The sequence below is a fragment of the Mustela putorius genome, unplaced genomic scaffold, assembly GCF_011764305.1.
Source record: "Mustela putorius furo isolate JIRA1106 unplaced genomic scaffold, ASM1176430v1.1 tig00000253_pilon_pilon_pilon, whole genome shotgun sequence".
Lineage (NCBI taxonomy): Eukaryota > Metazoa > Chordata > Mammalia > Carnivora > Mustelidae > Mustela > Mustela putorius.
In genome coordinates this window covers 10238954-10253623 of record NW_025421329.1, presented here as the reverse complement: position 1 = coordinate 10253623, position 14670 = coordinate 10238954, and the positions used below count along the sequence as shown (strand labels likewise).

General features: G+C 42.5%; 1 protein-coding gene across 1 annotated transcript; it reads right to left on the bottom strand.

Moving 5' to 3' along the window:
* Positions 1 to 9673: 9673 nt before the first annotated feature.
* On the bottom strand, positions 9674 to 13997 carry LOC101676505 (probable cystatin-15). The gene is made up of 3 exons (XM_004754103.2): positions 13697 to 13997; positions 10587 to 10697; positions 9674 to 9872 (listed from the first exon to the last, which is right to left on the bottom strand). The coding sequence occupies exons 1-3, from the start codon at positions 13889 to 13891 to the stop codon at positions 9792 to 9794; spliced, it is 387 nt and encodes a 128-aa protein (XP_004754160.1). The 5' UTR covers positions 13892 to 13997; the 3' UTR covers positions 9674 to 9791.
* Between the last annotated feature and the right edge of the window lie 673 nt (positions 13998 to 14670).

Sequence of the window (14670 nt, the reverse complement as noted above, 5' to 3'; positions counted from 1 at the left end):
CTTCACAGTACTCACCATGACACATACCTTCCCCAGTGTCCATAACCCCACTGTATATCAACTTCTTTTTCTCTTTATGACAAGCTCTCTTTCCTCTGCTGCTTTCATTTTCACATCTGTCTCTGACTCTGATTCTGAGCCTCCTGCCTCCCCCATTATAGGGACCTTTGTGGTTAACAGTGGGCCTACCCATATAATCTGGAATATTCTCCCCATTTCGAGATTCTCCATAGCATTTGCAAAGTCCTACCTGCAAAATGTATTCATCCCAAACCAACACTCCCACCAGGAATCCATTACACCACTACACCAGGAGATTTGAATTTGGAAGCTACATAGCTTCTTGGAAGTAGACCCTTGACCCCATTAGTCTGCACCAACTCCCCTTTCTGGAAGGAATCTTGCCCTGGTCCTAACTCAGGTCCCTGATACCTGTCACTGTGGAGGTCGCTGCCAATTTCTGTGGTGGAAAGGTAAATAGTGATTACCACAAAACATAAGTAAACCTAGAGCCTCCAGTCACTCCCGGAGTCTCACATGGTTTTTATTTTCTTATCCTTTGCTAGTTTACTAGAATCTAAGTTTTTCTCACTTCTGTAATCTTTCTGCATGGATCCAAGGAGGGAGCAGCAACCTATGGTAGTTCATCAGCTGAAACTGGCTGGAACTGGGAGACAAAGGAGTAAATAAACATGAAAATGGCCTTAAAGTTAAATGAGCAATAGCCATAAGAATAGAAATGGAATGGAACCATCAGGAGATACTTCAATTGACCCATTGAAATGCAGATTAGGAGTGCAAAAAACGTAAAATGAGAAAATACAGTAAATGGCAAGCAATGGAAATAGCAGAGAAGATACATAGTATAATAGCAATAAAAGTAGCTCACTAAATAAAATATAAAAATTTACAGATTGGATTTTTAAAAAGGACCATATCATGTTGTCTCTACAAAAGATACACTTAAGACAAAAAGACACAAAAAGGATAATAGAAGGATGAAAAAATATTTAGGCAAATATGAAGCAAAAACAAAATTAGAGCATCAATCATAATAAATGACAAAATAAGGATTAAGACCAAAAAAAAAAAAGGAGTCATAAGAAACTGTGATAGACAGAACTCTAAGATAACTCCCAATGTATACTCCCTGGTACATACTACCTGTATAATCCCCTCCCATTGATTGTGGGTAGGGCATGTAAATATAGTGGAATACCAGTCCTGTGATGAGGTTGGGGTATACGAAGATACTTTGCAAAGTAATTCAGATTCCTAATCTGCTATCTTCAATACAATAGAAAGCCACATCATTCTGGGTGGAGTTGACCTAATCAAATCAGTCCTTTAAAAGAGGGTCTAGAGAGGAGTTTCACTTTCAGGAAGTAGAATAAAGAGCTCCGTGGATCCATTACTCATAAAATGTGAGGGACCCATTACTCATAAAATGTGAGAAACCCAAACTAGCCCAAAATATCTTAAAAAAAAAAAAAGAGACAAAGTTGGAGAACGGACACTTTCCAATCTCAAATTTTACTCCAAAGCTACAATCCTAACAATGTGGTCCTGGCATAAAGATAGACATACAGTTCAATAGAATGGAACTGAGAGTCCTTAGAGCAAATGCTCATATTTTATAGTTATTGAGTTGTGACACAGGACCCAAGATAATTCAATAGGAAAAGAAGAATTTTTCAACAACTAGTTCTGGGGCAACTTGATATCCACATGAAGAATGAAATTGGACTTCTACCACACACCATACACAAAAAATTAACTCAAAATGGATTAAAGACCCAAGTGTAAAAACTAAAACAATAAAACCCTTAAAAGAAAACAGAGGTGTAAATATTTGTGAGCTTTGATTAAGCAACACTTTCTAAGCATGATGCTAAAAGCAAAAATACATAAATTAAAAATATTTAAAAGGGATTAATCAAAATGTAAAACTTTTATGTTCCAAGAAACATAAAAGGAAAGTGAAAAGACAAACCACATAATGGCAGAAAAATCTTGAAAATCATCTATGACTTAAGAGATCTGAATTGGGAATATATAAAAAAAACTACTATAACTCAATAATAAAAAGACAAATAACCCATTAAAAGATGGGCAAAATATCTGAATAGACATTTCTGAAGATATATGCAAATGTCCAATAAACACATGAAATGTTCAACTTTATTAGCCATTGGGAAAATGCACCTCAAGCTGTAATGAGCTACCACTTCATACCACTGACATGACTAGAATAAAAAAGATGGATTATTTCAAGTCTTGGCAAGCATATAAAAAAATTGGAATCCTTATACAATGTCAGTGGGAATGTAGAGTGATGCAACCACTTTGGAAAATATGCTGGCAGTTCTTCAAATAATTAAAGAATAGAATTACCATACATTCCAGCCATATTGCTCCTAAGAATATACACAAGAGAAAAATTACATCCACACAAAAATGTATATACAGCATGATTGATGAAAAGTGGAAACAACCCATCAAGTAAAGAATGGATAAAACATAATGTGGTATATCCACACAATAGAATATTATTAAGCAATAAAAAGGAATGAAGTACTGATTACATGCTACCGTATGAATGAATCTTGGAAGTATTAGGTTAAATGAAGGATGCTAAGTCATCAATATTGTATGATTCCATTTATGTGAAACATCCAGAGTAGGCATATCTATACAGACAGAAATTTAGTTGCTAACAGGGCTGAGGCAGAGGGATACTGGGAACTGGAAGGTGATACCTAAGGGGTGTGACATTTGTTTTTGTGATAATGAAAATGTTCTAAGTCTGGTTCTGGTGATGGATGCACAACTTTGTGAATATAGTAAAAGTCATTGAATTGCACATGTTAAATGAGTGCATTTTATGTCATATAGATCATCTCTCACAAAAGCTGTTTGTTTTCATTTTTGTTTTTGTTTCTGGCAAAAAAAAAAAAAAAAAAGATGACCTAGAGCTAAAAGACAAGAGGCAGCAGAAATACTTGTTTAGGGCACCTGGGTGGCTCAGTGGGTTAAACCGCTGCCTTCGGCTCAGGTCATGATCTCAGGGCCCTGGGATTGAGCCCCACATCAGATTCTCCACTCAGTGGGGAGCCTGCTTCCCTTCCTCTCTCTCTGCCTGCCTCTCAGCCTACTCGTGATCTCTTTCTGTCAAATAAATCAATAAAATCTTAAAAAAAAAGAACACTTGTCTATTGGCCTTAAAAGAGTAAATGCTCATGTTGAGTGGAAGACCATGTTGGCAGAGAATAGCAGCCTTTAACAGCTGAGAGCATCAGTCCTACAACCTCAGGAACTGAATTCTGCCAACTACCACATAAGCTTGGAGGAGGACCCCATCTTTGGTGAGTCCCCAGTCTTGTCCAATACTTGGAAGCAGCCTGGAAAAACCCTGCACAGAAGACCCAGGTAAATTTGACCCACAGATACAATGAGATAATAAATGGGTATTGTTTTAAGTTGTTAAATGTGTGGTTATTTGTAGCATACATAAAAAAAACTAATAAAGGAAGAAAAACGGACAAAAGAAAAAAATGAACAAGAAGATACAGTCATCCAAGTATTTATAGGCCTAGTAATGGTCTAACACACACCTAGCAAGAAATGAGACAGCTGCAGGGGAAAACAGGTAAAAGTGGTCAGCTTTTTATCTTATCGATCTGAATCCAAAAATTGATAATCAAGAAGCCCCAAAACAAGCAAGTTCAAAAGCATAAAGAATACATTAATAAGTTCTAGTATGAAATGCCACACTCTACATTAAAATTCACAAAATTTAGGATGTCTGTTCAACAAAAGATATCATTCACAAAAGACAGTAAAGACATTTGCCAAATCTGATACTGAGGAATGAGCTAATGTTGTGAGACAGGCATTGTCAGAGGGGAAACCTAGCAGTCTGAGCATATCAACAGATATTCAAAGCCACTGGTAACCAAAGAAGTGGAAGTAGGTGTCACCAATGAGAAGGATTACTCCTTTTCACCTACTACATTATCAAAAATGAAAAAGCTAGATGAGACTGATCATGGGGGCACAGGAGGGCTCCTGCAAGTATAGGGAGTATGAGGTCTGGTGCCTCCATTCTGGAAAATAAATTGAGGACTTGCAAAGCCCAGTACACAAGTCTGTTCCTGAGTACTAGTCCAAGGAATTTCTCAGGACATCCATAAAGGACCTAAAGGAAGACATTCACTGCAGCAGATTTGATGGGGGAGTCAAAAACCACCTTGGGGTAGAGGAAAGGTGGGTAAAGTGATGGACACTCCCCACAGAGTACAATGCAGGGGTTGGAAGCTAGACTGGATGTATGCAGAGAAAATCCATTCTTGCCTCCAAGATTCCGAGATTCCAAGAAAGGATCTTTTAAAAGACAATATTAACAGGAAAGAGTCAAATTCGGAAAACAATATATAGCAATATAAGTAACTATTATGGACACAAAACGATACTACACACTCTTTAAGAAATCCAAAGCAAAGGCACACATAAAAGACATAAGAATGGTTGCCTAAGAAGAGGGACAGGGAACTAGAGTAGGTGTGGAAAAAAAAAGACAGTGAATGAATGAATGAATGGATGGGAAGCTAACAAACCACAGAGGACTCCAGGGTTCTGGAGATGCTGAGAGGGCAGGGCTAGGAGTGGGAAAGTACTGAGAACTGAGTCAGAGTGGAGGCAGGTGTCAAGTGTCCCTCCTCCATGAAGAGGTTCCCCCATGCAGGGTCTCTTGAGCATCTTCCCCATGGGAGGGAAATTCTATCCAGAGAATGCAGATGTGTGCATGGGGTTGGTGGAGAAGGCCAGCCTCCCTCTTACACCCACCAAGTGAGACTTTATAATTATGTGCAGCCTGAAAAGTTACTCATACCAGTTTGGCCTGGAACTGTCTCCTCAGAGAGGAGCCCCTCAGAAGTTTCTCTCTCTCTGTAACATATCCTCTAACTCCAACCACCTTAATCTCCAGGTCATTTCAAGGAAACAGCCAACACAGAGGACAGATAGGGTCCACAGAACAAAGGAAAGCTTCTCCTGATCTCTGGAAGTCACTAACATTTTCTTATTGATTGATTTCCCACTTAATTTTATCATGATCATGGAATGGTCTGCAAGGTGTTGGGCTTATAAATTTTTTTAAGAATTACTTTGTGGTACACAATTGATCAATTCTGGAAATACTTCATGTGCACTTGAAAAGAGCATGTATTGGGGCACCTGGGTGGCTCAGATGGTTAATCTTGTGATTTTTTATTTTGCTCATGTCATGATCTCACGGTTGTGATATTGAGCTGCACATCTTCAGGCTCCACAGTGGGTGTGGAACCTGCTTAAGATTCTCTCTCTCCCTCTATGCCTCCCCATCCTCACTCTCTCTCTCTAACCACCCCCCCCCAAAAAAGAAAGAATGAATGAATTAAAAAAAGAGCATGTATTCATGGTCAGTGTTTGAGTGATGTTCAGTATAAGTCAAGGACAAGTTGACATGCCTCTATGGGAACTTCAGAACATGGCTGATGACCTGCTTCAGCTGAGTTTTGTCAAGTCCTGCGGTTTGTGTTTGTGCTCTCTCGCTGTGATTATGGATTTGATTATCTTTCCTTTCTATTCATTCCGTGTCTGCTTTGAATATTCTGAGATAGGTACCTACACACTTAAGAGTTGTTATATCTTCCTAGTAAACAATATTTCCATTAGTGAAATGCCCACCTTTATTTCAAGCACTGCCTCTTGTCTTGGAGTTTTCCATTTTACAGAATCTTAGCACTGTTACACTGACATTTTTTGGTGGGCATTGACATAGTATACTATAATCCATTCTTACTTTTCCCATATCTCAGTGTTCTCATATTTAAGATATGTTTCCTTTTTGTTTTGCCTTCTTGTATTTTTTTTCAGAGGTCAACGAACCACATCTTTTAATAACAGTACACAATTCATTTATATTATCCTAACTACACTGACTACTGTTCAACTTTGTGCTACTATTTTCATGTGTACTAATTCTATATGTATTTAACAATATTTAATACAATATAATGATTTTACATGTCAAAATAGCATCTAGATGTGTCCACAAATTCATCCTTTTGATGTGTTTGTTCTTCTTTCCTTCCTACCATACTATTTTTTCCATCTGGGCTTGTTTCTCTTTCTGCCCAGAGAATTCCCTTTAGTCTTTATTTTAGAACAGTTCTCCTGACAGCAAATACACTCCATTTTGCTTATTTAAAATAACTTGGTTTTGTATTTGTTTTTGAGAGAGATTTTTGGTGCCCAAGGAATTGTAGGTCAGTGGCTAATTTCCTTCAGTGGTTAGCAAGTTCATGACAGTATCTTCTGACTTGTTGTTTCTCATCTGAGGTCAGCTAAAAGCCTGATGGTGGTTTATTTAAAAGTAAAAGATCTTTTTATCTCTGGCTGATTTTAAGATTTTTCTCCCTAAATTTGATTTAGAACTATTGTATGCTTGATTGTGGTTTCTTTCATTATATCCTGCTTAGGATTTGTAACCTTGTTTAAATAAATGGTTTGATGTCTTTGATCAATTATGGAAAACTCAAGCTTTACATTTTCAAATACTGCTTCTGCCCCATTGTCTGTTGCTCCTCTATGAGGAAAATCTCACCTCACCCTTCTTTGTTTCCCATTCTGCATCTGCTCTGGCCTGCCTCCACCTGTCTAACCTGCAGTTTAACCTGACAATCACATCATTCATATCTGTTATTAAATTTTTCAGTTCTAGAATGTTCCTTTTATTCTTTTTGGTAGCTTCTACTTTTCACCCATATTATCCATCTTTTTCCCCTAACTTACTCATCTTGAGGTTAAAGCCCCATATCTGATAACTGCCCTATTGAGACATTCTCAGGTTTGTTTCTATTGTTAAATTTTGTTCTTGACTTACCCATCAAGTCTTGTCTTTTTTTCTTATTGTTTCTGACTGAGTGCTGGACATTCTGTGTTTTTAACATCTAGAACTAATTGAGACTTCCCTAATTTAGAAAATATTTTACCTTGATCTGATAGCAATGCACAAGATGTGAGCAATGGGAGAGGTTTATGTAAAATATAGACCATTTCAGAGAAAATGTCATCATTTAAAGAGTAGATTCCAAAAGTGGGTGCATCCAGGAGACTGGAGAAGAAAGGGAGGTTGTACAGGATCTATCGGGCACACTAGGAGGACTTTGGGGCAGATGCTGAAGGATGGAACCTGAGTGTGGGGCAATTGAAGATGGAGGTGAGGGGCCAGTCTAATGAATGCAATGCTTCAGGACAACGATTTGTTAGTTTTGATTCACTGATGGTATTATTGGACTGACAATGTGGCCTCATAAGAGAAGACAAGGAAGCAGATAAACAATAGCAGTTTCTGTGGTGAGTGATTTTGCTCAGAAAATAATATTTGGAAACTATCACAAAAAGGAGATAACAAATGGCTAGTTACATGTATTTCCAAGCTTTTGTTTCTTTGCTAATGCCTGTGGATATTTGTGTTTGGAAACCAAAAAGTTAACATAAGAGCTGGACTCAGTCTATGAGCTCAACTTAAGAAAAGCACAATAAAGAATCATGACACTAGCTACCAGGGCCCTGACAGGGAAATGGAGAAGGAAGCTGGTGGTTAATAGAGATCATCTCATAACTTCAATTTTATGACATTGCAGGGAAAGTGACATTTTGCCTTCACCTCCTCCCTTTCCCTTTTGAAGCTTCCCTGAAGACCCCAGTGCTGAAATTTTTGGATAAGCCCCTATTTCAGGAGAGGTCTCACAAATATATTCCAGGAACCTCTATTTCTTCAGGGCAGGAAGTCCCATAAAATATTCTGAGTTTTGTGGAAATCGAGAATTTCTGAGAAATGTGTCAATGTTTCTATGTGTGAGCTTGTATGGTAACTTCCAAGTATATTTTTGCTCCCTACTGATTTGGGACAATGAGTCACTGGGCTGGATCTGGAGAGGTCTCTCCAGGACATGATGACACAGGACAGGCTGCCTCTGGTGCTGACTCACTTTGGACAGTAATGTTTCATTCAAAACCTACTAATGTGGGCTCACCACGGGCAGTAGTGGCAGACACATTTACCTGCCCTACCAAACACTCTTGCACAAACCATGACCTGTGAACATCAACTCCATGAATGGGGCCATGTTTTTAATCCCTTATTCTGTCAGAGTAGGAATAAGAGGAAATACACTAGTCACAAACAATATACCCTAACCTCAATTCACATATTTTTAAATATAGCAGTTCCTTAGAAAACTATTTCCCAACTGTGGCCACAGTGCCATGCACCTGGGGACTTCATGTATTTCTGGTGGCTGGTCAGAAAGATTCTTCTATGTAGTGGTGGGAGGTGGGTATGGCCTGGTCTCTACATTTTTAAAATGAAACCAAGGACGTTTTCATGTGGATCAAGAGAGAACATGACAGACATAGTGAGAAAAAAACAAGACACCAGGCCATCCTCAGGTGAAGCTACATGGCCCAAGAACAATGGTTCAACCCCTCAGAACCTGAGGGCTCTAAAGCAAGGGTGGAAAATAGGTCAGCTCTGCTGACCACACAGACTTACCTTGTAAGATTTTGTATGTCCCTATCTAAGTTACAAATTCTACTCTCAGATTGGTCGAAAAACCAAAGCTGAACGAGGCCACTACTTCTGTGCTGTACCCAATGGAACTATCCCCAATTTTCTTGGGAAATCCTGTCACATCATTGCTTATGACCACTTCGTGAAAAATGCATGGTCCAGGAAACAGGCAGACTTTTAACTAGGAACCACTCAAATCAGTCTTTAGAAAGCCAAGAAGAAGGAAGAAAGATATCTCAGCCCTTGCATTCTGAAAGATTCCTTCAAGTAGCATTGCCAGTGCTTCTCTGTCCCAGTCATGCCCCCAGGTGGTCCCATACCCTTCCTTACTCTGCCTCTTCAGGGCTACTCCCCACAAGGATCCCTGAAGACAGAGTTGCTCATCAGACTGGGTGCTATCACCACAGTGCCTATCCAAGGGGTAATGATTGATGTTGACAGCCATGGAGGCCAAGCTGGGTTGGGAAGGAGGCATCATCAGGGAGCAGGTGGGACATGGTGACTGGAGCTACCATTCTCTGAGCTATCCTCAGAGACCCTGGGATGACTTTCTATGTGTCAAGAGGCTCATGTGCAGATGCCCTGATGGGTGTCCATGGAAGGCAGAGCATTTTGTCAGCTTCACTCACCCACCTCCAATCTCTGTGACTAGATATGGCCCCTTTTCAGTAGGATCACCCCATTGTGAGCCTGGCCCCAGAGCCAGAAGAGAAAAACAGGTGTCTGCTCCTTGGCAAATTTGTCTACATTCCTTTTGAGTGGGATGGATGAGGGGCATGGAGAGATTGGAGGATGAATGAATAGGTGAGTGGGTACAAAACAGTGCAAAACAGACAGGGACCCAGAAAGTGCTCTGAGATACATTTAATTTTCCTGGTACTAAGCAGACCTGGGACTACAGACTGACTATTGTTCTCTGGAGGGAAAAGAACATCTTTTATTTTTTTTTAAACGATATTTATTTATTTATTTGTCAGAGAGAGAGAGAGAGAGCACAATCAGAAGGGGGGAGGATAGAGGAGAAGCAGCCTCCCCACTGAGTACAGAGCCCGATGCAGGACTCAATCCCAGGACCCTGAGATCATGACCTGAGCTGAAGACTGATGCTTAACTGACTGAACCACCCATGTGTTCCAGGAACTTCTGCTTGAGGAGCCAGGGTCTCCTTCTCTGCCTATTTCTGCACACAGGTACTGTTCAGGAGGAAGAACTGGGAAAGCCATGGTCTGGCATCCACAATAAAGGTGCAGTCCAACTGAAAAAAAAGTAATTATGAGATTAGAACAGTTTAACACATGGAGAGCACTTCACATGAAGGACTGAGTAGGAGTTCACCGTACATGAAAACTATAAATGATGAAAAGGAAAAAGAAACAGTGGCCTAGGGTAAGATCTGAAGAGCTCAAGTATCCATCAAAATGATGGGCAGGGGTTGTTGAATCTGCACATGTGGGTCAGGGGCTCCTGAGAGGGTCCTAGTGGGACCATGACTTGCCCTTCGGGGTCCTGCCAGTACCCATGACACTTCCTAGATGCTCCATGCCTCCCATGAGTTCTGAGGGATCCAGCAGACTGCTCAGGAGATGGTTCAATTGGACATTGGACACTCAGCAAGAGCTGCAAACCTACCCAGAGGGGAGGCTACCCCTCAGGCTGGGATGAGGGGTGGGGTTCAGACAAGCCCCACTGAGGTGTCATCCTGACTCTGGCTCATGCCCAGGGTCCAAGTCCCCTGGATGATATCAGCTCATAGATGATGACATAAGAAGGCTATTACACAGGCCAGCTGTGAGCACAGGGCTCAGTAGGCCGGAGCAGCTATTTTGCCCTAGAATAACCATATTCCCCTCAGGGGGAGCCCTGGGACCTGAAGGGCCAGGACTTTTTCTTGCCCAGGATCATCCCTGATAACTTCCCTAAGCCTCTTTCCACTCATACTCCTTTATGAATGTTCATCATATTCTCAAACCTTTTTCTCTTCCGGGCCTTCTTGCAAGGGGCAGTTTTCCAGATCTTCATCCTCTTTTGTGCAAATGGTTTGGCCCAATTCCAACTCCATTAAATATATCAAGGTAAACTGCTGTTAATAACAAATTGGAGAAACTGCAATGAAATACTTTGGTTTTTTTGGTTTTGTTTTTTGTTTTTATTTTTTCAATTTATTTATTTTCAGAAAAACAGTATTCATTATTTTTTCACCACACCCTGTGCTCCATGCAATCCGTGCCCTCTATAATACCCACCACCTGGTACCCCAACCTCCCACCCCTCCGCCACTTCAAACCCCTCAGATTGTTTTTCAGAGTCCATAGTCTCTCGTGATTCACCTCCCCTTCCAATTTACCCCAACTCCCTTCTCCTCTCTAACACCCCTTGTCCTCCATGATATTTGTTATGCTCCACAAATAAGTGAAACCATATGATAATTGACTCTCTCTGCTTGACTTATTTCACTCAGCATAATCTCTTCCAGTCCCGTCCATGTTGCTACAAAAGTTGGGTATTCATCCTTTCTGATGGAGGCATAATACTCCATGAAATACTTTGTTTTAGTAAAAAAAGCAGAGAACCAAAAGGAAAACATGCAAAAGCTGTGAATGCATATGTAAATGAATAAGGACATACATATGTACAACATCTCTTATTTTTCTTATTTTTAAATTGATTTATTATTTCACCTTTCCCTTTTAATTCGCCATTTTTCTTACAAAAAGAGGTCCATATGGACACCTAAAGCATGTATGGGAAACTTCCCTGAGGCACTCCTCCTGATGGCCTGCACCTGCTAGTCACATCTACAGTGCCATGAATACACAGGAGGGAACCGGCTCACAGGATCAGAGGCCACACAGCATGGAGCCTGTGTGGGCCACAGCAACCCTAACAGCACCACTGATCTCTCAATCGTATGCCTGCATGGCGTCATCCAGACACAAGGGGAGCACTCCAGAGAATCCTCCTCTGGAGAGTAGGGTAGTGGGTCTGTTAGTCCACTAATGAGCCATCTCAGCTGGTGGTCCCTTTCAGAGCAGCATCTAGACAGGGGTGTAGGGGGTCCTGAGGGCTGGGAATGCTTGTCTTTTTATATGGGAGCTGGCTGCACAGAAAGGCTTTTCTTGCTAAGATTCATTGAGGTGGATATTTACTAAGAAGATGCTGTTCCATGTGTTTGTTAGGCTTCTATCAGAAGTTATTAAGTTACTATTTGATCTTGTTAAATAGAAAGAAGTGCATGAAAACTTAAGAAGAGCTCAAATTTAGAAATGTAGACAGAAATCACTGTAGGGAGGAACCTGTCTCTTACTGGACTGACCTGGAATTATCTGAAGGCTGACTTCTTTGTTTGGGGTTCAGTTCTTACAGGTGACACATGATACCCACTCATGACCCAATAAGCACCACCACCACCAACACACACCCACACACACATTCATGTACCCCTAGCTTCACTTGCATGGCCCCCAGACCTTCCTGAGCTAAGACAGGCACAAGGTTCTAGAGCAGCAGCTATAGTCTCAATGCCCAAGGGGCTCCCACATCCTCCAGATGTTCAGAGTTGGCTGCTGTCTAAGAAAGAGGCAGAGGGTCAGGAAATGGGAAAGACTGAGGGAAGCCAGTGGGTGCTGTGCAGGGAGGGGGCCACACCCAGTGTGATGCAGAGATGAGACTTTACCCATCAGGGCCTTGCAGACATGGTGCCTGGCTCAGGACTATTCATGCAAGGACCAGAATATGGGCATGGACAGAATGAGTTCTGGACAGTAGTCTGTATTCCATTCAAAGAAAGCACAAAGTGATAAAAATAAACAGTAGTGAGAAAGTTTTGCCCAACAGAGGCTAAGGACACATTTATATCTGGCCCAACATTTTCTCTACTCTTAAGGCTCTGTAGCCCATGGCCTCCTGCATGGGCTATTTCAGGAATCCTAAATGTGATGTGCTGCCAAGATCTCTTTGTGTCTCCTCCAACCTTGCTCTGTTGTCTTTTCAGTTGATGGAATCACTGCACACCCGTGTGTTCTGGGAAAACACCGGGGGTCCATATTTGACCCCCTCTGTCTCTACACCCTCACACCAGTGCACCCCACATTGACTTCCAACACATGCAGAAACCAGCACTTCTACTTCCCAGTGACCAGAGGACCATCCACTGCATCTTGGTCTCAGGCTGCATGGCTTGTGGAACCCTCAGTGACTTACTTCAGTGGATCCTCAGATCTTCAAGGATAATATCCCCAAATCTTTGCCTGGGGCCCTGAAATGCCCCCAGCCCTACCTCCTCCTGCACTCCTGCCTCTCTGCATCTCCTTCCCTGTAACCACAGTCCACAGAATTTCAGGCTGTCTACAAGTATATTTGTTGCTTGCCCCCAACCAGGGTCCTCTCCACGGCTGCCTGCCCTTCTCATCCTCAACCTCATGTGACCAGATCTTTCCAGGACTATCTCTCATTGAGATGCCTTCCCTGACTTCTCCCCCTTGTCCCCAGCTTCCCCTCTCCCTGGGCCCCCACACCTACTGCTCTTCTCCAGCCTTCCCCAGCCTTCCCCTATTCCATTCATGAACTTGGAACCATTGGCCTGTCCTCACTATCACCACAGTCCCATGAGAACATGTCCCAATCTGTCTTCTCTGCTGCCTCCTGTCCAGCCCTGGACCCACAGTGTTGCATGCAGAAGACTCACAGCTCAGCCTCTGAGATGCCTTTCCTTCTTGGGCTCTTGCTTCCCAGCGACTGCTTTTCTTAGTCTTTCTGGTTTCTTGTCTCCCTGCTGTTCTGGCTTCTCCCAACCACCTCACTAGCAGCCTTTCTTCCCTCTCTCACTCTGCAGCTGGATCTATGCTTTCAATGCTTGCTTTCTGCTCACCTTCTTTACATCCCTCTATTATTCAGAGGCTTGGCTCATGAAAGAAACAAATCAGAAACTCAGAACATTTCTAATGAAATCTTGCAACTTTTTAAACAATATTTACCAAATTAAAATATCATTGCTCTTTCCCACAGATCAAGGACTCACCCCTCCCAAGTGTGGTCTCAGGGTAAACATGGAGCCATCCGGAGGGAGGATACTCAACTCACCTTGCGCTGGCTTCGCCGCACCCACAGCAGCTTATACGCATACTCATCTGGGTAGACTTGGTTGAAATGAAACACCGCAAACTCAACACACAAGATGAAGTAATTTGTTCTACTACCAATGTCCAGAAAGTCAGAACTGCAGACATGAGGCACCAGCACAATGAGCCCCAGAATCAGAGGTGCCTTCAGGAGCATTCTGTCTGGTGTCAGTCCTGGAGGCCAGCAGCAAACAGGTGGCAGGGTGGCAGCTAGTTTGGGACCACCCTCTGAAGCTCGGCATCCCACACAGTCCTATACCAGGGAGTCCCTGGGCTGCTGGCCAGTGCTCTGTCCAGCTCCTCCCCTTCACTGCCTCCTGCCCCTCCCATCATCACTAACAGAAGGCAGAGCAGGGGCTCACAGTTTTCACTGCTTTGTTCCATAAGCCTTGGATGCAGGAACATGCATGTAATATGCTCTGTTTCCAGTGCTGCTTCCACCTGCCCCAGCCCAGCCCTAATAGACTCTGAATGCAGGTCTTGAGCCCAACTCCCTTGCTCTCACAGCAGTGTATCCTACAACTGCCAGGTCACAGGAGCTCTTAGGAACACTGGTGGGCTCTAGGAAGTTGAAGTAAAAACCAGGTCTACCTCTGACCATGGATGCAGCCATCAGGAGGGTACAGGGAAGGGTTACCATGGGGGCTGAGTTACCATCGCTTCCAACACCTCTAGCACCAGTTGACCTGCTTGCCATTAGGTCTAGCTGTGTTTGGCAGTGGGGAGAGAGGTTTCTAATGTCCTGAATGGGTGGAGAGAAATCCAGGACAAGGCAGGTACCAGCCCAGGGCTGGGCTTAGCTGGAATGGATGTGAATGGCAGCCATGGGCATGAGAGGGATCGGGACTGGGAAAGACAGGTCTTCTCCAGCCCTAGCTAACATGTGTTTCCACACAGTGTTGCCACTTTGAAGTCCCATGGCCTTTGCTGAGGCAT